This window comes from Myotis brandtii, unplaced genomic scaffold (assembly GCF_000412655.1).
Source record: "Myotis brandtii unplaced genomic scaffold, ASM41265v1 scaffold1171, whole genome shotgun sequence".
NCBI lineage: Eukaryota > Metazoa > Chordata > Mammalia > Chiroptera > Vespertilionidae > Myotis > Myotis brandtii.
This window is the reverse complement of record NW_005354055.1, coordinates 93,835-118,516: the sequence shown is the minus strand read 5'-3', so window position 1 is coordinate 118,516 and position 24,682 is coordinate 93,835. Positions and strand designations below refer to the sequence as shown.

Genomic DNA, 24,682 nt, shown 5'->3' with positions numbered 1-24,682 from the left:
TTAACCTCTCACCCAAAATTTGAGTCCCACTTACAGTATTCCTCAGAGTTAGTTATCCAGCCTATGCTTTAAGAGTTCAGTGACATGAAGATCACTAATTTTCAAGGTAACTTATTCTATTTATATACATTTCTAACAGACACATTTCGAAGACATAGTTTTAGTGGGCATTACTAAAAAATATTACATCCTTTCCTCGCATCCTTAACTCAAACTTATTGAATATGATTGATTCTTAGCATTACCAACAGGAACACAAATGACTTCCCCAGAGTAAAACAGTTCTCTTCTTGAGAGCTACTGCAGGTTAGTCCTGTGTAACAAGGCTGATGATCTTGCTTGCTCCCTCCTGTTAGCTATTGCTTTTCATAGTATAGCTGTATACAGTTCTACCATCATAGGAGTATTGCATGGACTCTGTTACTATTCTAAGTTCTTTTTCCTTACTTTTGATGGTAAAGGTAGTCACAAGTCTGAGCTTCATAAAAGTAGAGCTTTTCCATCACTATTCTATACTGTACATTTTCCAGTATGTTAAGCATTCAGTATTAGCATTAAGAAAAGTCTGAGGCCCTAACTGGTTTGGCTCAGTGGATAGAGCATCAGCCTGCGGACTGAAGGGTCACAGGTTCGATTCCGGGCAAGGGCATGTACCTTGGTTGCGGGCACATACCCAGTAGGGGGTGTGCAGGAGGCAGCTGATCGGTGTCTCTCTCATCAATGTTTCTAACTCTCTATTCCTCTCCCTTCCTCTCTGTAAAAAATCAATAAAAATATATTTTTTTAAAAAAGTCTTAGGATCTAGAAATCTTAGTTTTAGTGGGGAAAAAAGACACTATCAAAATAGGAATAATAAGTATATTAGTAAATTAAACATATGTAGCCCTGACTATTAAATAAGTTAACATATAGGAAACAAAATAAATTATACTTTAAAAAATGTACCACGGGTAATGCAAGCTATTGGATTTTAAAATAGAGTTAAATCTCACAGGATTGCCTTAAAGATCCAATGAGATCAAGGAAGTAGATTTTCACTAGATCTCTATAACAATAAAAGCATAACATGCTAATTAGACCGGACGACCTGCCGGACAAAGCTGTGGCGGTGGGGGACAAGGCAGAGGCGGCCACCACGGCGGCGGGGGCCGAGCCCCTTGCACAAATTTCGTGCATCAGGGCTCTAGTATTATATAAAATAATATTATTTAGAAAACATTCTTGCTCAGTAGAGCTAACTCAAACAGTAGGGCTAACTCAAAACTTCTAAGGGTGGAGAGGTAACAGAAAATAATACCTGACAAAAACATCTCAATCTGAAATACTTTATACATTCAAGGAGCAAGTAAGAGACAGACAATCTTGGTGAGATAGAAATTAGATTCTATACTGCCTTATCATGCTAATTTAAAATTGGCTGACTTTTGTCTTTTGATTCTCATTCTTTGGTCAAAAAGCAAATGAAAATCTGATAGGAGATCTTTGAACATTCAATTATAAGGAATCTGAAATCATCTTGCTTTACATCCTTTTGGTATTAAAATAAAGATTATGTTGCCATTCATTTTCTCTGAAAAAGGTTGTTTTTAAGTTAAACATGGTATGTTTTCTTAATACAAGAAATTTTGTGCAAAAACCAGGTGATACATCATCTACCTGCTGATAATTATGAAGTCTTGGAGTACTTTTGTGGTGAAGCTTTCCATATCTTTTAAGATAAGCACAACAGGAGGAGACTGCCATTGACTAGAAGTCCTCTTTTTCCGTGGCTTTCCTGGGTCTGTCTTCTTTTAAGCCATTGTGAAAAGAAGGAGTTAAAAGGTAAGCCTTACCAACCAAATAATGCTATACCTGTAGATCTCTCTCCCTTTAGATTTCACAGTAACAGTGTCTGTTTTTTTATTTCTCCCACATATTAAATAGAAACTCATTCCAACATTTATTAGCAGAATCTTTCCATTTGACATGGGAATAATAACCAAGAAGAAAAAGGTCCAGTAAAATCTATAACTCATAAGAAATATTTATATTTTCTGCTATCTGAAAAAATGAACAAAAAGCATAGGGAGAAGAGAACATTCTCTATAAAATTTATTTTTCTGTTGGTAGAATGCCATATTTTCCTTTGCTTTAAGGTGAGAAGTAGTATTTTTAATTAAAATGCATAATGAATAACCCAGCTCCACTACTGTAAAATTTCAAGTTGAAAAGCGTCTTAAATTATCATCTAGTCCAATCCCAATCTTTTAAATTGCATACAGTATTTGATTTCTACAAAATCTAAAATTCTGGCCCTAGCCATTGAGGTTCATTTGGTTGGAGTGTTATCCCGTACACTGAAAGGTTGTGGGTTAGATTTCTGGTTAGGGTACATACGTAAGTTGTAGGTTCAATCCTCAGTGGCAGCATACAGGAGGCAACTGATCAATGTTTCTCTCATACATCGATGCTTCTCTCTCTTTTTCTCTTTCTCTCTCTCTCCTTCCCTCTCTCCCTCTCTCCCAACCTCCCATGAAACACATGCAGGAGTCACCCAATTGATGTGTTTCTCTCACATCGATGTTTCTGTCTCTCCCTTTCCCTTCCACTTTCTCTAAAAATCAATGGGAAAATAACCTTAAGTGAGGATTAATAACCACAACAAAAAATCTAACTCTGGATCAAATTAAGATACTGCAGTAAGCATTAGACACAATTTGATACCTACATATTACAAAAGGAAGCTTCACTTATGATGACTTCAGCAAATACATTCATCAAAAAATGTCAATACAGTATTTTTTCCCATACTATCTGGCTACACAGCATCATAAACAAAGGCTAGTTTTATGGTAGTCACCCATGAATCATCTAAGTTATTCATTTTCACCAGAGACTAACATGGTAGAATGAAATTTCTTTTTATTTATCTGTTTACTGAATACACTTTACTTAGAGAGCATTTACTCCCCAAGAATTCTAAACATGGAACAAATTAAAGTTCTTAAAAATATATATCTATGGCTGTTTCTCATCGGACTAAGTTGATAACAGATACTGACAGCATGGTTCTACTGCACAAAAGCAAATATTGAGGAACCTATGAGATAATATATTAACATTATAGAAATTGTTACAGAGATAAAATCTGCAGCAGAACCAATTCCAAATGCTGTTTTTGTCACTAGATGACATTCTCCCACAAATAAAATGGCCTTGTAGGAACCTAAACTTCTACCAGGAAATAGGCTGCATACTGATAAAAGAAGCTAATATTAAATTAACAGCTAGTGCTACATAAGCATATCCTTATTAGAACAAAATAGTACTATGCTTAATATAATCCCAAGTCTCTTCAATCATATGCCAATTTCCTGGGAGAAAATTGTCAGTGTGCATTTACCTGTGTGACATTCATATACCAACTGGAAAGAGAATCCATTGAACAATGTGTCTTTTTCTGGATATCTTTTTCCTCCTCTTTGGATTCCACATCTACACGGCAGTCCATCAACTGTGAGAACAGCTTTTGTAAAAAATGTTTCATATCTGCAGTAGATAAAAGGTAAGAAAGTTTATCTCTCCTTAAAGCAAATCTAAAACAACTGAAACTTCCTGATCAGTAGAATGTGTTTTCTATACTTAACATTAATTAGCATAACATTTAACATATTGACTATTAATGTTCATTAGTATTCTCTCAATATTTAAATTTCATTAATTGAGACTAACACTAGGCCAAAGTTTATTTGTATTGTCTATAATAAAAGTGTTACCTAAATAAATGTATAACTATGAAAACTATTAATTATATTAGGAATAATATATATTTAAATTACTTCTGGACGGCAAAATGTTTTTAAGGACCCTAAAAAAGACCAAAAGTGTTATTTACATAAGTTATTTTACTGATTATAAATCTTCCTTAAAGTCATTTTTAAAGATGTCCTAAAGGCTTTTACTTCATTACAATCAATTAATGAATATGAAAGTAATATAAAGCACATAAGCACATCAGTCCAAATCTAAGCACATTTTACTCTTAGTGTCTACATCCTTTATGATTTATTTAATGGCTTCAGATACCCAAGGTAAGCTCTGACAATGGACCATTTTTACCAATGGTGGCCTTTCAAAATGGAACAGTAAGATGATCTGAGCCTATAAATATGAGCCTATGTAATCTATTCTCTGTTAGGCTAAGTAAGAACTCCCAATTCCTCAATTCTCAGCTCTCTGTCCCAAACATTCTAACTTGAAATGCCTGGACTATTACTGGCAGTGAAGTTCATATGGCAGGAGTAGGGCTGGAATAAAGTGTCAAAGACTCCTGCAACTTGGGAGGCACTAAACTTCACCCTGCTAAAATATAGTACCATACTCTTTCCACAAATAAAAAGGGATGAAGAAAGCTTGAGAGACACAGAGAGACAGATATGGAGAGATACACAAAGAAAGATGGAGAGAGAAGAGCCGAAGAAATTGGTAACACCTCACCAAGGTTATTAAAGCATTTATACTTTACCTGGACAGTCCCTAGCTTGCAATGAGACTACATATGGAGTGACATTATTCTGAACGGCTTCTGTTAGACTTCTGAATGTAAATTCATGATCTGTTACATTCACACCTATGGGATTATACATCAATATTACACCATCATTTTTATTATTAATAACTTAACAACAAAAGCTATTTAACATGTCAAGTGAATTGCTAAGTAAAAGTATTTTTAAATGATTAATAAAACAACACACTGCATAAATGAAGAGATCTCCAGTAATACTAGATATCTAGAGGCACACACTATACTTATTTGTTAGGAAAGATATTTAGCACAATTTTTCTTTTAAAAAAAATTACTGGGGATGTGTAGTTAACCCTTGAAAACATCTTAAGAACATCTTGAAAACATTTCATTTCTTTGTCACATTCATTAAGAGCTCTTTAAAATAATTACTCAAAAATAAAGACTATGGATTCCAGTCTTACTGTAACCCTCACTTAACAGCTGAGGAGAATCCAATCAGTAATATTATTTATGATCACAGTAGTAAATATAATAGGTAAAGTGTACACTAAACTAATTTCTGAGGAAAGAGTCTAAAACAAAATTATATTATAGTTTTTGGTCCTTTAGGTATTTACTAAATTCCGATTCTCATTTCCACACATCAGAATTTTAGTGCTCTTCATGCAGTAATCAGAATTGAGTGAAAACTTCCCACTACTTTGGAAAAAATTCTATTAACTGGTAACTTCCCTAAGGTCCCAATCTGTGCTTTCTAGAAAGAGTGTTGGCACTTCGGTGGATGCCAGCAGCAGACATCCTGAAACTACTTGAGGCTTGCTACTATAAACCTTCAACTGCTTGCAAGAAAGGTTCAGAATCATCCAGACCACCAATAGTCAACATTTTTTTCCTAGGAGAGGCAACACACAAAAATGTTGGCAGGATATTTTTAAAAGACATACACTAAAAGAAATAAATAGACATATACCTTACGGAAAATAGAAACTGTGCAATGTGCTTAAGTAACTTTGAGTACAGATTTTTTTAAAGTGTCAGAATGATATTCCTAGCATGCATTACGGTCTAAGATTATGATACTACATCTCTGAACAAATTTAGGAGTTTAGTAAAGCAGTAAAGCACTGGCTTATCTTGTCTGACTGACTTTGTAAGCTATTTAACACTATGTTCCTTAAGATAACGCACTTGTCTATTGGAAACAAGATAATCAGCGTCTGTAACTGGAAAAATGTTCTCCTCAAACTACTGACTTTCAAACACATGATTTCCATTAGCTTCTCTTCTCCTTTTGGCACGAGGCAGAGAAGGGATTTAAACAGTGCTCTCACAACAACCTACCAGGCCATCCCTCTTGATCATGTTTCTCCCACTTCAATTACTGTAACATGGCAATAGAGAAAGAAAGCACCCAACAAACAGTACAAGCCAGCCATCACTGGGCTTCAGTTTCTCATCCATAATGGAAAGGGTTTTCAAATTAATTGGCAGGTTGCACTGAAAAGCTGATCCACAGCATTTTAAAATCATTCCACAAAGTCTTATTACTCAGAGTGGTCCTGGGATCAGCAGTGTTGGCATCAGATAGAGGCGTATTAGAAATGCAGCGTTTTAGGCCCTGCCCCAGACTTATTAGTGAAAATTTTCATTTACTAAGATCCCCTAGAAGTTATTTTTAGGTACATGAAAGTTTGAAAAGTACTGCCCTGAATATCAGGAAGATAATTAACAGTATTAGGCAGTACGTTTTAAACGAAATGAAAAAAAAAACCTGCTAATATTTCAAAGAAAATTTTTCCATTACCTGCAAGCCAGATATTTGGTTAAAATTGCATGTTAATGATAAAAATTTAAGTAACTAAGAAATGTACAACCTGTAGTCTGAAAGCAGTTTATATGTAATTCATCCAAAATTCTTTTAAACAATGACTACTAATACAATATTATGAAACAAATATTAAAAAAACTACAAATAAGGAAAAAAATTAGTCATAGAATAACTGCACTGAAGAAATGATAAAAAGATATAAAAATAAAATCTTTTAATATACTGCTGGTTTCTTTATTACCAAATTCAAATCTCATCTACTTTCATAATATAACTAAAGAAGAGAAGAGTAACATATATATTTCCCCTTCATTTTTTCAGACAGAAAGTTGATGAGGGGACTAGCTAACCCAAATCAATTTCTTCTAATTTATAGATTCATGATCAGTATAAAGAACTTTTATTGGTTTTGGTTTTAAAATTATGCCTAACAAAATGATTGTTTTAATTCTGTAAATGAGAGCAACAAACAGGTTTACCAGAACAGATTATTCCCCACTATTCTCAAAAACAGAGCCACCAATTTTAAAAAACAAACAAATCTGTACATACCTAGAATAAGAGCAGCAGTTGGAATTTCTCTTAGTTTTATTTGACAGCCCCAGTCTCTTGAATTCTTCTGGAATCCAGAATGAGACTTTTGTAGAAATTTGATTAGACTGTCAAACAGGTTTTTATTTAATTCCTCTTGCATTTGCTACACAGAACACACAAAATTTTATGGATTATAATTAGCAATAATCTGATGTGTCTTTCAAAATTTGGGAAAGAAAACTGTCATGAATTCAATTCCAAAGATTACATGTAAAATTACAATCATGATGAAAAAAAAAATGTTTTTCTTTAAAACTCCAATGATTAGGGCTTTGGATCCCCTCATTAAAGAGACTCATTTAATCATTCAATAAACACTGATTAACCACCTTACAAATGAAAGATACAGTAGGTCCTCGGGTTATGTTGGAGATCCGTTACTACAGCGTGATGTAACGCGATTTTCGCAGTAAGTGGGAACCCACCTGCATAAGCGCCTATGTCACTCACATGGAGCACATACACAGCAGTAATGAAGTGAAACAGTAAAAAAAATTAAAAGAAAGATAACAATTCCTGACCTTTACTTGTGGTAAATAAATAATAAAAAAACATAAAGCACATATGTACATACGTCGAAATGACAGAACTTTTTTTTTTTAATAAATAAATGGGAGATGGTGACATAACCATGAAACTACGTACGTGAGTCCAACGTAACCCGAGGACTGTCTGTTGTCCCTACCCTAAAATGTAAAGAAATTGAGCAAGAACACTTAAAATGAAAGTAATGTTGTGTAGAGTGCTATGACAATATAGGAATAAAGAGTAGGACCATCCAACTTAAGCTGAGGAGGTGATATATCTGAGCCAAAGCATTAGAGCAGGTGATGGAGTTGGTGATGGTAGGTAAAGGAAGTCTGAATGAATAAATAGTAAAGGAGGCAAGGAAGGAAGAAAGTACCAAACAACTGAAGAGTCACAGATATAGCTAAGCATAAAGAACATGAAAAGTGGTAGGGAATGAGATTGGACAAATAAGCAAAGGGCTAGACCAAGAAAAAATATATTTGATGTTAAAGAGTTTGGATTTTATCATGTAGGGAGAACCACTGAAGACATCTGAAGTAGAGATATGATTAAATCGGGAGTAGGAAGGGTTAATCTGACAGCACTGTGAAGGCCAGTTGGCCCCAGAGTTGGAAAAGCCCTGTTGCAGGACCTAAGACTGTATCTGCATGAAAGGAGGACTTTTCTAATTTGGCCAACAGTGCCATAGGGACTAGTGGCAGATCTGAAGGATTTTACACTAGAGTCAGTTAGGAGGATATCATGACAATCAGGTAAAAAAATAAAGGGGACCTAAACTGGAAACCACAAACTCAAATATCTTCAAGGGTCACATGGAATACATGCATGAGCAAAGCCACTAGGTGTAATGCAATAAAGTGTGGCGGGAAACAGTAATAAACTGAAAAGCACATAACCGTCCGAAAGGCATTAAAAAAAAATAATAAGACTGGTGCAGCCACCTTGGAGAACAGTATGGAGTTTCCTCAAAAAACTAAAAATGGCCCTAACCAGTTTGGCTCAGTGGCTAGAGCGTCAGCCTGCAGACTGAAGGGTCCCAGGTTCGATTCCGGTCAAGGGCACGTACCTTGGTTGCGGGCACATCCCCAGTGGGGGAGTGTGCAGGAGGCAGCTGATCGATGTTTCTCTCTCATCCATGTTTCTGACTCTCTATCCCTCTCCCTTCCTCGCTATAAAAAATCAATGAAGTATTTTTTAAAAATGGAACTCCCATTTGACCCAGTGATTCCACTTCTAGGAATATATCCCAAGAAACTAGAAACACCAATCAGAAAGGATATATGCACCCCTATGTTCATAGCAGCACAATTTACAATACCTAAGATTTGGAAAGAGCCTAAGTGCCCATCAGCAGATGAGTGGATTAGAAAACTGTGGTCCATCTACACAATGGAATACTATGCTGCTGTAAAAAAGAAGGAATTCTTACCATTTGCAACAGCATAGATGGAACTGGAGAGCATTATGCTAAGCAAAATAAGTCAGTCAGAGAAAGCACATGATCTCACTCATTTATGGAATATAAGGAACAACATAAACTGATGAACAAAAACAGATCCAGAGACAGAGAAGCATCGCGCAGACCGTCAACCCTCAAAGGAAAGGTAGGGGAGGGAAGGGGTAAGGGGGAGAGATCAACCAAAGGACTTGTATGCATGCATATAAGCATAACCAATAGACACAGACACCAAGGGGGGTGAGGGCATGAGTGTGGGAGGGTGTTTGGGGGGGGGGGGGGGCAATAGGGGGATAGGATACATATGTAATACCTTAATTAATAAAGAAAAAAAAATACAACACTGTGTTGGTCAAAAAAAAATCTGTTAGCTCTAGAACAATGAATCTGCTATAGTGGAGAAATTTTTCAGAGCTGGAATATAAAGAACATGGTAACTGGATATAGGATGAGAGAGTGAAGTATTTAGAAATAGCTTGATTTCTTATTTGTGTAACTGAATGGATAATTTGGACAGTGCCAACATTTCAAAGCTGTGAGGATGTGTAAAGAGCCCCTTGCCTTAGCAACTATCATTATAAACATAAGTTCCAGTACCTGAAGCTATGCTTAATACTTGGAACATGAGGGTTTTGTTTTTTTTAGGATATACAGATTGTGCTTAACCAGTATTACCAACATTTCATCAATCGTCTTATAAACTGGTGGAAAAGATGAGAAACAACAAATATGAGATTTACGGTATTAGAGAAATGTTATTAAAAAAAGTATTCACCTCAGTTTCAGATTTCATCTGCTGCCATATCATCTGATAAGTTTCAAATCGAAGCTTACTGTCCTCAGACTCATTTTTCCCTTCATTAAAATACTCCTCTGAAAACACAGAAATAAGTCAATGTCTTTTTTATATAATATGTGTGTGTGTGTTTGTATGTGTATATATATATATATATACATATATATATTTGGGGATAAGTAACATCTTTTATATTTAATTTTATTTATACATCTTAAATTCTTACTGTAAGTATTGTAAGGTTAAATATCTTACTTAATTTTTTGGGGTTTTTTAAATTTAATTTTTATAATGTATTTCTATCATTTACTTCTGAACTTCTAAGTTTTTATTTAATGGTTTTGATTTGAAATGTATACATTCAATATTGATATATTCTCATTATTTACTCTTATTCTAAGGCTATATATACTTTGTTTTATATATCTGTTTTGAGTTCTCCTTTATTAAATGATTCTTACTACTACTATCCTTGTTCATTTGTTCAACTGAGACAGTTTTAGCCCAGACTTATATTTATTCTGTCTGCATTATGTTATATATTTTTGGAATGTTTTCCTCCCAATGGTTGGCCATTTATCAAAATACCATTTGCTGTAGTGGTTTTCAAACTTTTAAAACCATGATCCACATTAAGGAATACATCTTACATCATAATCCAACACACACACATATAATAGAAACCAAAACAAAGTCCCACAAAACAATACTTACCATGTGATACCAAATGTTTCCTATTCTGTTTTTTAAAACTCTCAACACCCACTAAATTGACTTCATGACTCACACTTGGATTATATGTAAAAATTTTCAGTTTGAAAAACAATTCCTTTCTTCTGATTTGGGATGTCCTTATCATCTAAATGCTTATAAATACATTTGGAACTATTTTTGAACTTTTTCTTTTGTTCTACTGAATCTAACCATACCAGTCCTGAACTATTTTAATTATTGTAGCTTTGTAGTTCATTCTAATATTGAATAAATTCAGGTCTTCTTCCCATCACCACAAAACATCATCATTCTTTTTCAAAAAAATTTAAGCCATTCTTTCAAACTAATTTTGTCATTTCTAAAAAATAATTACACTGGTATTTTGACTGGATAAAAGAAAATCTATAGATTGATTTGGGGAGAAAATATATTAAAAATTCATGTCCAAAAATACTACAAGTCTCTTCTTTTAATCAATATTTTACATTCCTTAAATCTTGTTCACTACTAGGTATTTTATTGTAATAGCTAGAACTTTCATGATATTACATAATTGTGAAAGTACACATTTTGTTCTTGACTTCACTGAAATGCTGCTAGAATTCCACCATCAAATTTAAATGTTAACTGAGAGTTTGGAATACAAATTCTCTTTCATATTAAGGAACTTTCCTCCTAATCATAGTTGACTAAGTTTGGGGCAAATACTGATTTTTTAAAAATTTTATCAAAAGGCTTAGAATATACTGAAGTCATCATATGGTAAAATGATAGACAAGGTTATAGTATAAAAATGCAAACAAAAAAAAGCAAGGGGATATACTAGTACTAAGAGACAAAGCAGAATAATAAGTTAGCCTTAAACAGAATGAAAATAGTCATCTTTGAAAATCAGTAAAATCATATAAAATGTTAAAATGGCAAATCAAGACATGAATTTTTTTTAATGTGTTGAATAACGCTGCATCAAAATAGATAACAAAAAAACTTCCAGAAATTGGAAAACAAGAGCAGTAGGACACATTAACCTGTTACCAAGACTTCTCTCAGTCATTTATCAATCTAGTAGGAGCTACAGAATAAATACCAGCTTTCAATGCTGACAGGTTCCCTCCTGCTCCTACTCATAGCCCTCCCAACCTCTCTCTCTCCACAGAATACTGAGGAGGAGAGTTACCAATCTTTTCTTAGACAGATGGTGGGCACAATGCAAAACATCTTCCTACTTATTCAGGCAGTCTTGTTTCAAGAACGGAAGCCATTGAAGGCAAGTGCTAAATTCTGGATATGTTTTCTTCATTTCTGGTCCATCTGTCTTAAAATTAGGGTCAATTCCTCTAAGATTTTCATATTATAACAATATCTGTGGGTCTTAGATCAGCACAATGGGAAAAACCTAATGTACCTCAAAGTTCATATTATACAATTGTACACATTAGGTTTACTAATACTAAAAACTTTATACAAATCTTAATAAATTACAGCTGAAATTCAATACAAAAAAAGTTCTAAGCAAAAACTCACCTCATATTTTGAAAGTAAAAGTTAGACCATGGATTCGAGAATCAGACAGCTTGGGTTTAAACCCAGCTCTGTCACTTACTAGCAACATCACTGAAAGTTCTTTATGTCTAAGTATCCCCATTTGATATGTCCTAACAAAAGTATGCACTCTCATGACCACCCCCTCAAATCTAGGGAACTATTTTCCTCACTCCAAAAAAGTCCCTATTGCCCTTTGGCAGTCAATACCCCCTATTTTGCCCCAGAAAAACCACTGAGATTTTTAGGACAATCTCTTTTAAAGAATGGTGACATATCCTTTGAAGGAAATTTACTTTTCAATTTGCCCTTTGTAAGCCATGCTTAGACAAGAAAAGTACTAAATTCAATCAGGGGTAGAAAAGCAACAAATTTGATATTAAGACATACCTATTGGCACAGAGATCTTTCTCTTCTTGAAGTTTGGCTTAAACACAAAACAGCCCTATAAAAAGAAATACAAAGCATAAAGTCAAAGTAGCCAAGGAGCAGATAAATCTGTTAACCAAGTATTTTATGGATAACCAGATTTTTTTTTAAAAAGGTGTTTCTTTTCGCCCTAACCGGTTTGGCTCAGCGGATAAAGCATCGGCCTGCGGACTCAAGGGTCCCAGGTTTGATTCCGGTCAAGGGCATGTACCTTGGTTGCGGGCACATCCCCAGTAGGGGGCGTGCAGGAGGCAGCTGATGGATGTTTCTCATTGATGTTTCTAACTCTCTATCCCTCTCCCCTCCTCTCTGTAAAAAAATCAATAAAATATATATATATTTTTTAAAAAAAAGGTGTTTCTTTTCTATCTGAGTTATAGAAGGAAAATTCTTAAACAATACAAGGACTATCCATTTCTTTCTCTTCCTTCTCATGGGATGCTCATGATCTTTGATTATGTTCTTTGGGACCTGATCTAAGAGACAGACAAAGAAAATAAACTCTGATGAAATTTAAATGCAGAAAGATTCCATTTTTATAAAACTTAGAGAAGAAAGAACATTAGTAGTATACATTAAAATGAAGATCAAGAAGATATAAAATAGTGATGCTCTCCATCTCAAAATAAGTATTTGTTATTTAATTAAACTCCAACTATAGAACCATGATGGGAAATAGATAATTTGGACTGTTATTGTTTCACCTTTCTTCATCTGATAAATACATATTCATTTATCTATTACAGATCAACTCAAACTCAGCCACTCTAGTTAGAATTATTCCTTCTCCTAAGATCTCATAGGACTTGAATATCTTTATTTTTAATCACTTTCACTCTGCATCATAGTTATTTAGGGTTTGTCTCCCTAAATAGTTTCTGAGTGTCTTCAGAGCACAGATTGCATTTAGTGCATGATCATTTTCCCAATGTTTAGGACAGTGTTAACATATACACTAGGCAATCAGTATATAGAAATGCTTGCCAAGTAATATCCCTGGTAATTTCCTAGCTACATTTAATTTCACGTTATTATTTGATTAGCGATATATAGTCCCCAAGCTACTGGTCCTATGTTTATTCTCACAATCCTAAAGCATGGACAGCTTCTTAAGATTGCCATTTCTGTGGAAAATGAAAAAGTAAAAAAAATATATAGGTTGTCTCCAAAAAATGTATATATACTTTAACAGCTGATAACTCAATTTTGAAAATGAATTGTATGTTAATAAACACTGACTTTATAATCATTCAAAGTGTGTATATCTTTTTGGGGGGACACCTGTGTTTCTAGAAAAAGTCATCTCAGGATATTTGCACTGCTAAAGACAGCAGTGTAAATATAAAGTGGCCATTTGGATTACAGGATCCAAAGTGAGAACTTTGCCCTATATGCTCTTGTATCTGCAGCTAATGGAACTATTTAAAATACACATACATGTTTAGAAAAATCATGTGGTACCACGACAAGCTTGTTATTACCTCCTTTCTATATCTATCTGCAATTCAGTAAAGGAAAAGGAGATTTGAAGGAGTGAAATATAGAGTGTCAAGAAGGAATCCTAATGTATGGCAGTGGTAGTAATATGGTTAACCACTTTGAACTCCTGATCAAGGGATGGTGTTTGAGATGAAGGAAGAAGTCTAGGAGGACAGCCGACAGCAAGAAAATATGACAAAGAAAGAGAAGTTTAGATAGGTTAGGGAAAAATAGCCTAAGATTCTTATTCATGTAAGGTTCCCTTCATAATCATCTCAATACAAGTATTTCTGTTATAATGCCATAGGTGCTTTCCTGGGGGGGGGGGGGGGACAATTCTGCAAGATATACAAAAATAAGAGGCTTGCCCTGGCTGGGTGGCTCTATTAGTTAGAGCGTGCTCCCATACACCAAAAGGTTGCAGGTTCAATTCCTGGTCAGGGCACATACTTAGGTTATGGGTTTGATTCCCCCATCAGGGTGGGTACGGGAGGCAACCAATTAATGTCTCTCTCTCACATTGATGTTTCTTTCGCTTTCACACCTTTCCTTTCTCTAAGAATCAATAAAAACATATTCTCGGGTGGGGATTAAAAAAATAACAGGAGGCTTATGCAACAAAAGGGATTAGAAGAGAGACCATCCAAAATCTATGGAACTTTAAAACCAGGGCAAAACAAAAACAGTACTAATCGTAATAAAATTTTTTAAATACTAGCAGTTAAATCTCTTGTAGCTTGCACCTAGCAACACAGTTAGTCCTTTGTAAACTTAGCCCTAAGCTTGTAGTTCCTCCTTGATATATACTCTTGGAAGGCACTGTTCTCATAATTTTATAATTTTAATCAACATTAAAAATTAGATCAATGGTGTAGCCTTCTTCATTAATCTGGTTTTACACAGAGAGAAATGTCTTTGTAGCTTCTTCATCTGCATTCTCAGCTTTACCAGACAGCTTTAACTTAAGGAGCTCTCAGTTGCACTCATATTACTAAAGGTCTTACTTGACCGTTTATAGCAGTGCTATCCAATAGGCTTCCAGTAACGAGGGAAATATCAAAATCTGCACTAAGATGTAGTCATATTAGTGAGACTGAGGAACTAAACTTTTTGTTTTGTTTTTTAATATATTTTATTGATTTTTTTTACAGAGAGGAAGGGAGAAGGATAGAGAGAAACATCCATGAGAGAGAAACATCGATCAGCTGCCTCCTGCACACCCCCTACTGGGGATGTGCCTGAAACCAAGGTACATGCCCTTGACCGGAATCGAACCTGGGACCCTTCAGTCCGCAGGCCCATGCTCTATCCACCGAGCCAAACCAGTTAGGGCAGGAACTAAACTTTTAAGTTTACTTATTTTCATTTAAATACCCACATGTGGCTAATGGCTACCGCACTGGACAATAGAGCTCTAAAATTTATTTTCTTACCAACTATACCATGTCTTGCAATCCCTGGCCATCTAAGCAGCCAGTATGAGAAGATCTGTATGATCTCACACACACACACCCGTACACTACTTTTCATAAGGCTCCCTTTTCTATTTCAACTCTCTAATTATACAGATTTTTCAACTCCTTTATTTAATATGCCATTTTATTTCTATCTTCTGGACCAAAGAACATATTCTCTTTGCGAACACCCTCCACCCCCCACCCACTCCCCAATCCTTTACCTAACTTCTCACTTTTCAGGTCTCAGCTCAAATGTCTTTCTCCAAAGGCCTTCCCTGACCTCGGGCAATCTAGGTTCTTCTAGCTCTTCTGCTCTCTCGCTTAGAACTTTCTTTCTTGCTCACATTTATCACACAGTTTGTGGTCAGTTTATCCGTGTTTAATGTGTTTCTGCAGTGCAAACACTGAGTCTATTTTGTTAACCCCTGTATCCTGGTACCGCATGGAGTGTTTGGCACAATAAACATTTGAGAAGGAAAGAAAGAGGACAGGTGACTGTGGCACATCCTCCGGACAGTCGACCTCCACAAACCAGAATTTAAAAATCCTCCTAGCCAAAACACTAAGGCAGGCGGGCGGGCGTATTCGCTCCCCAAAGTTGGCCTGAACCGGACCGGGAGCCAAGATCTCAGCTCCGACCGCCACCTTCCCCTGAAGTCGGTACACCGAGGCCCAGGTAACCTCCGCTCCGTGTCTTCCCCGAAAGGGGATGAGGTTGCGGCGGAGTCTTAGTGGCCGCCCGCCCCCGCGTACCTTGGACACCGAGGAGGTGGCCATGGTCCCAGCGGCAGAATGGCATCCAGAAACTCGGGATTTCCCGCGCTCCTTCGCGGCAGCAGGGCAGAGGTTAGTGACGAGCCACTGGGCTTCTTGATTGGCTGGCATCACCCTCGAGGTGGGCTTCCGGCGCGTGGAGGCGGGGCTTCAGAGGAGGGCGGGGCGTGGCTCCGTCTGGAACCTCGGGGACGCACTACGTGGAAGTAGACATGGCGTGCGGCTTCCGCAGGTCCATCGCCTGTCAGGTACGGTCCCAGGAACGGAGCCCCGCGCCCCCGAAGCCGTCTCACCGCGATGGGCCAGTCCTCAGTCAGCGGACGGGCGGGTTCTGAGGAAACCCCGCTTGTTGCTGCCGCTTCCTCACCGTCCTCTGGAGATGCCTCCGCTGCGGAGGCAAACCCAGTGGAGGGTCGAGCGTGCGGCTCAGACCAGCCTTCAGGGTGAAAAGTAAACTTGGAGAGGCACGCGCGGCTTCCCTCACGCCTTCCCACCCTACAGCTTTGTACGCCTTATCTGGGTGGGGAAGTCACGGGGCCATGATTAGACCCCACAGAAATGAACGCTGACCTAGTGAAATCAGGAGGCTTTGGCTAGAATGAAAGATAAAGGCTTATTCAAGGGTCTTAGGGTTTGTAAACCGGAAATATAGCCGTGCAGTACCCAGAGTGTCCTGAAGGAAGGAAAACTGAGGGTTCTTAGAGTAAAAAGGAAGTTCTGGGGAAATAGTTCTGCCTTCTTGCCCTCTGAATCCCTAGGTGGTAATTAGTCCTGATTGTTAACTGGGAGGGCAACTGGTGTCTCCCTAAGCAGTGGTTCTCAACCTTGGCTGCAGACTGCGGTCACCTGAGGACCCTTAAAAAATACCCAAGCCCAGGCCCCCCGCGTCGGGGCGGGTCTTGAAACTCTATCAGGTGATGTTGATGTTCATCCAGGCTTGATAACTGCTAACCAAGGACGGCCAGGAGGCAGAAAGGTATAGTGTGCAGTGGTCCCCACACTTCCCTGCACATTACAATCAACACAAGAACTTCCACAGTTTTTTTTTTTTTTTTTAATTAAATCTTTTTTGTTCAGGTTACATTTGTTCCTCTTTTTTTCCCCCCCCTGACTCCCCTCCTCCCAGTTCCCGCCCCACCCTCCGCCCTCACTTCCCACCCACTGTCCTCATCCATAGGTGCACGATTTTTGTCCAGTCTCTTCCTGCATCTCCCATTTCCCTTTCCCCCCCAAGAATAGTCAGTCCATTCCCTTTCTATGTCCCTGATTCATTATAATCACCAGTTCATTCTGTACATCAGATTATTTATTCACTTGGTTCTTAGATTCACTTGTTGATAGATGCATGTTTGTTGTTCACAATTTGTATCTTTACCTTTTTCTTCTTCCTCTTCTTAAAGGATACCTTTCAGCATTTCGTATAATACTGGTTTAGTGGTGATGAACTCCTTTAGCTTTTCCTTATCTGTGAAGCTCTTTATCTGACCTTCAATTCTGAATGATAGCTTTGCTGGATAAAGTAATCTTGGTTGTAGGTTCTTGGTATTCATCACTTTGAATATTTCTTGCCATTCCCTTCTGGCCTGCCAAGTTTCTGTTGAGAAATCAGCTGACAGTCGTATGGGTATTCCCTTGTAGGTAATTGAGTCTCTTTCTCTTGCTGCTTTTAAGATTCTCTCTTTGTCTTTTGCTCTTGGCATTTTAATTATGATGTGTCTTGGTGTGGTCCTCTTTGGATTCCTTTTGTTTGGGGTTCTCTGCGCTTCTTGGACCTGTAAGTCCATTTCTTTCACCAGGTGGGGGAAGTTTTCTGCCATTATTTCTTCAAATAGGTTTTCAATATCTTGCTGTCTCTCATCTTCTGGCACCCCAATTATTCTGATGTTTGTACGCTTGAAGCTGTCCCAGAGGCTCCTTACACTATCTTCGTATTTTCGGATTCTTTTTTCATTTTGCTTTTCCGGTTGGGTGTTTTTTGCTTCTTCGCATTTCAAATCTTTGGCTTGATTCTTGCGCTCCTCTGGTCTGCTATTGGGTGTCTGTATAATATTCTTTATTTCAGTCCGTGTATGCTTAATTTCTAGTTGGTTCTTTATCATAGCATCGAGGGTCTCATTAGTTTTCGTGACTCTCTCCTCAAGTTTATTGACAGCTTCTAGCACATTTTTGCAAGCCCTCAAAATTGCGATTTTTAGCTCTATATCCTCCATTTCTGTCATGTTTTTTTGTCTCCGCATTTTTTATGCTTTCTTGGTGCACCCCCTAGTGGTCTTTGTGCGCAGTCTTGTTCTAGTTGAGCCTTGATTGTTGTAGTTAATACTAGAGGGATTTGACCACCAGGCCGACTGGCTGTGTGAATCAGCTGTGTCTGCCGCGGAAAACTTCTGTCCTCTGGGGAGGTGCTAATCTAGCCTTTGCCTGAGGCGATCTGGCAAATGGCTCTGCGCAGGGCTTGGGCGGGGCGGGCTCAACAGGGCGGGCGGGCGGAGGGAGCGGTTATGGCCCCTCTCAGTCCCGTTCCCAGAGGCTCTGCTTCTCAGAACCCCCGGAACCGCTGCAAACCTCGGAGGGAAAGCTGCCTTCCAACTGATGCCAGACACTCCCGCTTCTCCCGTTTGGGTCCGAGTCCCCAGCGATTCGCCCGTATCTGGAGCTCAGAGTCTGAGACTCCCCCCTGACCGAAAACGACAACCGCGCTCTCAGCCACCAGCCCGCTTTGCGCGCGCACCTCCGCACCTGAGTTTTTTCCACACTGCGCCTCCTCTGAGCCTCGGTGTGCTGTTATTTTTCCTTCTAGTTGAAGAGTCTCTCCTCAGCCAGCCTTCCTGTGGTTCTGGGTGATGTCCGTTCCGTCTTTTAGTTGTATTTTTGAAGTGGTTGTTTGCGGCAGCAGTCTCCGGTGTTTACCTATGCCGCCATCTTGGTCTCTCCCTAAATTCAACACAAGAACTTATTAACATCCTGTTGCTCACACCCCATCCTGTGCTAGTTAAATGAGAATGTTTGCATCAGTGTTTTCTAAAGATCCCTGGGTCATTCCAATGTGCAGCCAAGGTGGGAACCATTGGTATAGTGATTAAGAACACTGACCATGAGGACATGTGGGTTTAAATCCCGCTTCTCTGGTAGGTATGTGAGTTCTCTGTCCCTCATTTGTAAAGTCTGGAAAATTATTTAGCTACTTTATAGGATTGTCATTAGGATTTAATGAATCAATCCGTATTTAGTACTTGGGGGTTGTGTTTGGTACATTGTATACACTCAATAAATATTCATTACTCTGTTAAATTAGAATGCTGAGGACAGAATTTGAATCCCCTTGCTACACTTCTGATGTGGGAATCTAGTTATACATTACTCTCAGTGAATGCTTTAGTCCCACATGAGGTTAGGTCACCAGAAAGCTAAGTATCTGAACCCTAATTAATTTTCAGTGAAAATTCCTTAGCAGTACTTTTATAAAGTCAGGGGAAAAAAAGGAAGGAAGATAGAAAAACTGGGTAGATATGCTTTTTATAAAAATTGTAATGAGTTTTTATTTTTAGGTTTGTTTGCTTCTTTAAAAGTTTTATGATGAAAAATGTCCAACTACTAAAAGTGTAATAGTGTTAGGATTCCCCATGTACGCATAACTGAAATATTGTTTTAAATAAGAAGTATTAAACATAGTTTTGCTTGAATTTAATGAAAGAAAAAGAAACCAAAGTGCAATGCAAAGAATTATTGATGTATTTTCTACATGAGTCCTCTGCAGTTAAGAGATTATGCAGAACAATACAATTTGGAATGTTTCTTTAAAATCTTCATGTTTCATATTTAGACAATATCAACCCCTGGTGTGAGAGACGAGGACATTAGAACTCTTATAGTTGGCATAACTTTCCTCTACCATTCCTAATTTGTTTGGGTAACTTTCTCATTCATTTGTAATACTCATAGTCTGTTTATTAGCCATATATGCAGAACTTATCTGCTGTTCACTTTCTATTGATTTGGATAAGATGCTTATTACCAATACTTTTCCTGGTTACATGGCTTAATTGGCCGGATTTCTTTTTTTTTTTATATATATATATATATTTTTATTGCTTAAATTATTACAAAGAGTATTACTGCATGCATACAAGTCCTTCGGTTGATCTCTTACTCCCCTCCCTTCTGCCCCCCAACCCTCTCTGGCCTTCCCGCTGCAGTTTGACAATCAGTTTGAGGCAGCTCTGCCTCTGTATCTATTATTGTTCAAAAGTTTGTAATGGTCTTTATTATCCATGAATGAGTGAGATCATGTGGTATTTTTCCTTCATTGACTGGCTTATTTCACTTAGCATAATGCTCTCCAGCTCCATCCATGCCGTTGCAAATTGTAAGAGTTCCTTCTTTTTTACAGCAGCATAGTATTCCATCGTGTAGATGTACCACAGTTTTCTAATCCATTCATCTACTGATGGGCACTTAGGCTGTTTCCAAATCTTAGCTATGGTGAATTGTGCTGCTATGAACATAGGGGTGCATATATCCTTTCTGATTGGTGTTTTTGGTTTCTTGGGATATATTCCTAGAAGTGGGATCACAGGGTCAAATGGGAGTTCCATTTCCAGTTTTTTGAGGAAACGGATTTCTTTATAAATATATTTTTCAAGAAGGGCTCATGGTGCTTTATTTTTTTCAAACATTACTTTAAAAAAAAATTATGACTTCTCAGATAAAATAATCTTGGAGGTTTAATTATTAAAAAAAATTAGCATGTTTAGAAATATCAAAATAGATTTGGAAATATAAAAAAATCTTCATTTTAGAAATAAAGCACTAACAACACTATTTAGTTCTAATTTTGAATTTTCCAAAGACTTATACCATATATACAAATGCATACAACAATCCAATGTTATTTTTTTTAAATATATTTTTTATTGATTTTTTACAGAGAGGAAGGGAGAGAGATAGAGAGTTAGAAACATCGATGAGAGAGAAACATCGATCAGCTGCCTCCTGCACATCTCCTACTGGGGATGTGCCCGCAACCCAAGTACATGCCCTTGACTGGAATCAAACCTGGGACCTTTCAGTCCGCAGGCCGACGCTCTATCCACTGAGACAGACTGGTTTTGGCCAATGTTATTTTTTAAATTTCCAATTTTCATATGTTGGCAACTAAATCAAACTAAAAACAACTGAGCAAGTGAAACAAACATGCCCGTCTGCAATTTTTCTAGTGGATGAATTTAGTCCTATATAATATCATTGCTAAATTATTTGCTTTAACCGTGTGATTAGGCAACATGAATACAAAGTAAAGTTCTTCTTTTCATCTCTAGATTTTTTTTTAAATATATTTTTTATTGATTTTTTACAGAGAGAAAGGGAGAGAGATAGAGAGTTAGAAACACCGATGAGAGAGAAACATCGATCAGCTGCCTCCTGCACATCTCCTACTGGGGATGTGCCCGCAACCCAGGTACATGCCCTTGATCGGAATCGAACCTGGGACCTTTCAGTCCGCAGGCCGATGCTCTATCCACTGAGACAAACCGGTTTCGGCTCATCTCTAGATTTTTGATTGGATGCTTTATCTTTTGAAATTTAGTAACTTAGCCTGATGTTTCTCTGTTAAATTTTCTGTTATATTTTCCTGACATAGTAATTTACTATGATCTGTGGATTCAGTTTGTTTCTTTTTTTTAATGAAATATTTAATCATGGAGAAGAAAATAGATAATATTCATGTACCCATTACTAATTGGAATGCATTCATAGGTTGTAAATGACATGCACAGATATGGTAAAACAAAACCTCATATGTGAGGAAAGAGAATTTGCAACCAGGGATGAGTAGCCAGGAGATTTTAATATTTACAATAATTTATTTTTCAGTTATTAATTTTATTATTATTTTTTTAAATCCTTACCCGAGGATATTTTTCTATTGATTTTTAGAGAGAGTGGAAGAGAGAGAGAGACAAATATCAATGTGAGAGAAACACATCCATTGGTTGCCTCCTGCTTGCGCCCAGACCAGGGCCCTGGCCAGGAGGAGCCTGCAACCGAGGTACATGCCCTTGACCGGAATGGAACCCAGGACCCTTCAGTCTGCAGGCCAACACTCTATCCACTGAGCCAAACCAGCTAGGGCCAGTTATTAAATTTTATATAGGTGATAATCAAACTGTAATTATCCTTCTGCAACCTGGGTTTTTGTTTGTTTGCCTCAATTTTAAAAAAATATTTATAAAGATGTGTGGAGGTTTAATTCTTTCATTTTACTGCAGAGTGGTGTGCCATTACCATAATATACCACAATATAGATTTGGTTCTTTATTTAGGGACATTTTTCCTGTTATTGAATATTATGCCCTATTATCTCCCATCACTTGGTCACACCTGTGATTCCAGCTGCCACTTTTGTGTGAACAGTTTCACATGTGCTCCCATTCTGTTTTTGAAATAATCCCAGCCTATGGGCTCAAGTGTGGTGGAGTTAATATCAAGGACAGCCCTCAACCAATGAGGGATGGAGGCTCCTGCTTCCTATTTTTGGATGGGCATCGTGTGTGCTTCTTAGGAGGTAGGACGTAATGGAAATTAAGGCTCCATTGCCTATAGTAGTGGCCTTGATAGCACAATCTTATATTTGCTTTTTCTCCTCTTTTACTCTCCTTCCATCACTTCTGCCCTCAGGGTTCACCTCCCAAATAAACTATCTGCATACAATCCTTTTCTCAGGCCCTCCGTGCTTTTGAGGGAACCAAGATATATATCAACAAATACTTTAAAATTTTCTTGGGTTTTGTGTATTCATTTCTATGGCTTCTGATAAGTGAGACCAAGTTAATATCTTTCTTTGGCTATCACTTTTTGAAGAGTGGCTTTGAGCTTTGTCTCTATCCTTATGTCTTTGCTACTGGAGAACCAGTGTACCTATCATCCTGTCCTCTTGTTTCTACCCTTTTTATATTTTAGGGGCATCAAATATACTAAGGATGGATTATCTTTATGCATTTTTATATTGCTCTGATTGCTTTAATTACAAATCTTGAAGCACTTATGAATAATGTTTTTGTATTTATTAAGCTATATTTTTCTTTCAGACAAGAGTTCTTTGATCTCCTATATGCCACATTCCTTCTCTTCTGTATTTTTCTTTTCCTCCTTCTCTTCTCCCCTTCACTTCTCTCTCAGTTTGTTTGCCTATTTGTGATGCTTATTCTTTCTCATCTTGCTGAGGCTTGTCACCTCTGCCCAAACTCTGTATTTGTTCCTGCATTGTGTGGATGACTTCTTCACTCTCCATTTCAGATTTGTTCTTGGCTCACCTCACTTTCGTGGTTACAAAAATATAAACTCCACAGCTCTCCATTCCCCTTTTGTCTCCAGTAGGTCGTGATGACTTGTACACATATTTCTGAACTCTGACTTAACATATTAGATTTCTACTAGGTAGCCCTGATACTTTCTATCTTCCCACAAAAGTTCCTTCTCTGATTCTTTCTACCCATGCAACACCAAATCAAGATTTACTTCCTGTACTCGGGGAATGTGTTGTGTTTTCACTGGGAGGCTCCTCAGTGTGCTGTCCTAGAATCTGCACTTCGGCTGGAAAGTGCTGAAATTCACTTCTGTTTTACTCTTCCCGAAACTCTGTAGAGAAATTATAACAGAACCTTTATTACTGAGAATCTGTATTGGCAGGAACATTTTGTAGTATAAACAAGAAGTATTGCAGCTTTCATTCTATAAATGCTTTGAAAATATCTACTTCTGAGAAAATATCCTAAAGAAATACCTTTTTGTAGGGGATACAGTAATGGCAGTTCCTAAAGACCAGAATTTAAAAATAAAGATTGCACTTTAAAATTTAAAAATCAACCTTTACTAGATCAAAGCAGAAATGTACAAAGCATCTTAAAGAGAAATGACAGCTCCAGGTCAGCAAGTCTTGACTTTTTTTTTAATGTTTGTGAAATTCAACATATTTTTTTTTACAATTTGAAGGTAATACTACCAGTTAGGAGACAGTGCTTTTAGTTTTATTCTTCTCCGGAATAGTTACAACCACATCTGAAGAAGATTTCTTCCTACATTCTTTACTTCCTATTTACCCTATTTCTCCCTTGTCTTATCCCTCAACAGCCATGGTTTGTCCATTGCAAAGGCTTCATAAAAATTAAGGAGTCAGGGAGAAAAGAGGAAGGCAGTTCTAAATTCATTATGGCAATACTGCTATCTCACTCTTTTCATGCATTGCTCATTGAAAGGATATATGTATGACACGGGTTGGGTGTAGGTTCTGGTTTTAGATTGCTTGTGTTAACATCTGAGCTTTTTCACTTAGGCATGTTACATAAATTCTCTGTATTTCAGTTTCATCGTTCTTTTTTTTTCCTGAAAATTCATTTTTATTTTTATTTATTTTTTAATAAATCTTTGTTGTTCAGATTATTACAGTTGTTCCTCTTTTTCCCTCCATAGCTCCCCTCCACCTGATTCCCACCGCACCCTCTGCCCTTACCCCCACCACCCACTGTTCTCATCCATAGGTGTACAATTTTTGTCCAGTCTCTTCCCACACCCCACA

General features: G+C 37.4%; 2 protein-coding genes across 2 annotated transcripts in view; one reads left to right on the top strand and one right to left on the bottom strand.

The window, feature by feature from the left end:
• ORC3 (origin recognition complex, subunit 3) overlaps positions 1–16,163 on the bottom strand; it is a 55,614-nt gene extending 39,451 nt beyond the window's left edge. Inside the window, 7 exon segments of the mRNA XM_014530032.1 lie at positions 1,657–1,787; positions 3,383–3,528; positions 4,505–4,609; positions 6,891–7,035; positions 9,695–9,792; positions 12,362–12,416; positions 16,090–16,163. Coding sequence (XP_014385518.1) covers positions 1,657–1,787; positions 3,383–3,528; positions 4,505–4,609; positions 6,891–7,035; positions 9,695–9,792; positions 12,362–12,416; positions 16,090–16,113 — 704 coding nt within the window. The 5' untranslated portion in view covers positions 16,114–16,163.
• Positions 16,164–16,278: 115 nt separating this feature from the next.
• The window catches only part of RARS2 (arginyl-tRNA synthetase 2, mitochondrial), a 69,165-nt gene continuing 60,761 nt past the window's right edge, over positions 16,279–24,682 (top strand). The window contains exon 1 of the mRNA XM_005858387.2: positions 16,279–16,358. Within this exon, the coding sequence (XP_005858449.1) occupies positions 16,323–16,358 (36 nt within the window). The 5' untranslated portion in view covers positions 16,279–16,322. The remainder of the gene's footprint in view (positions 16,359–24,682) is intronic.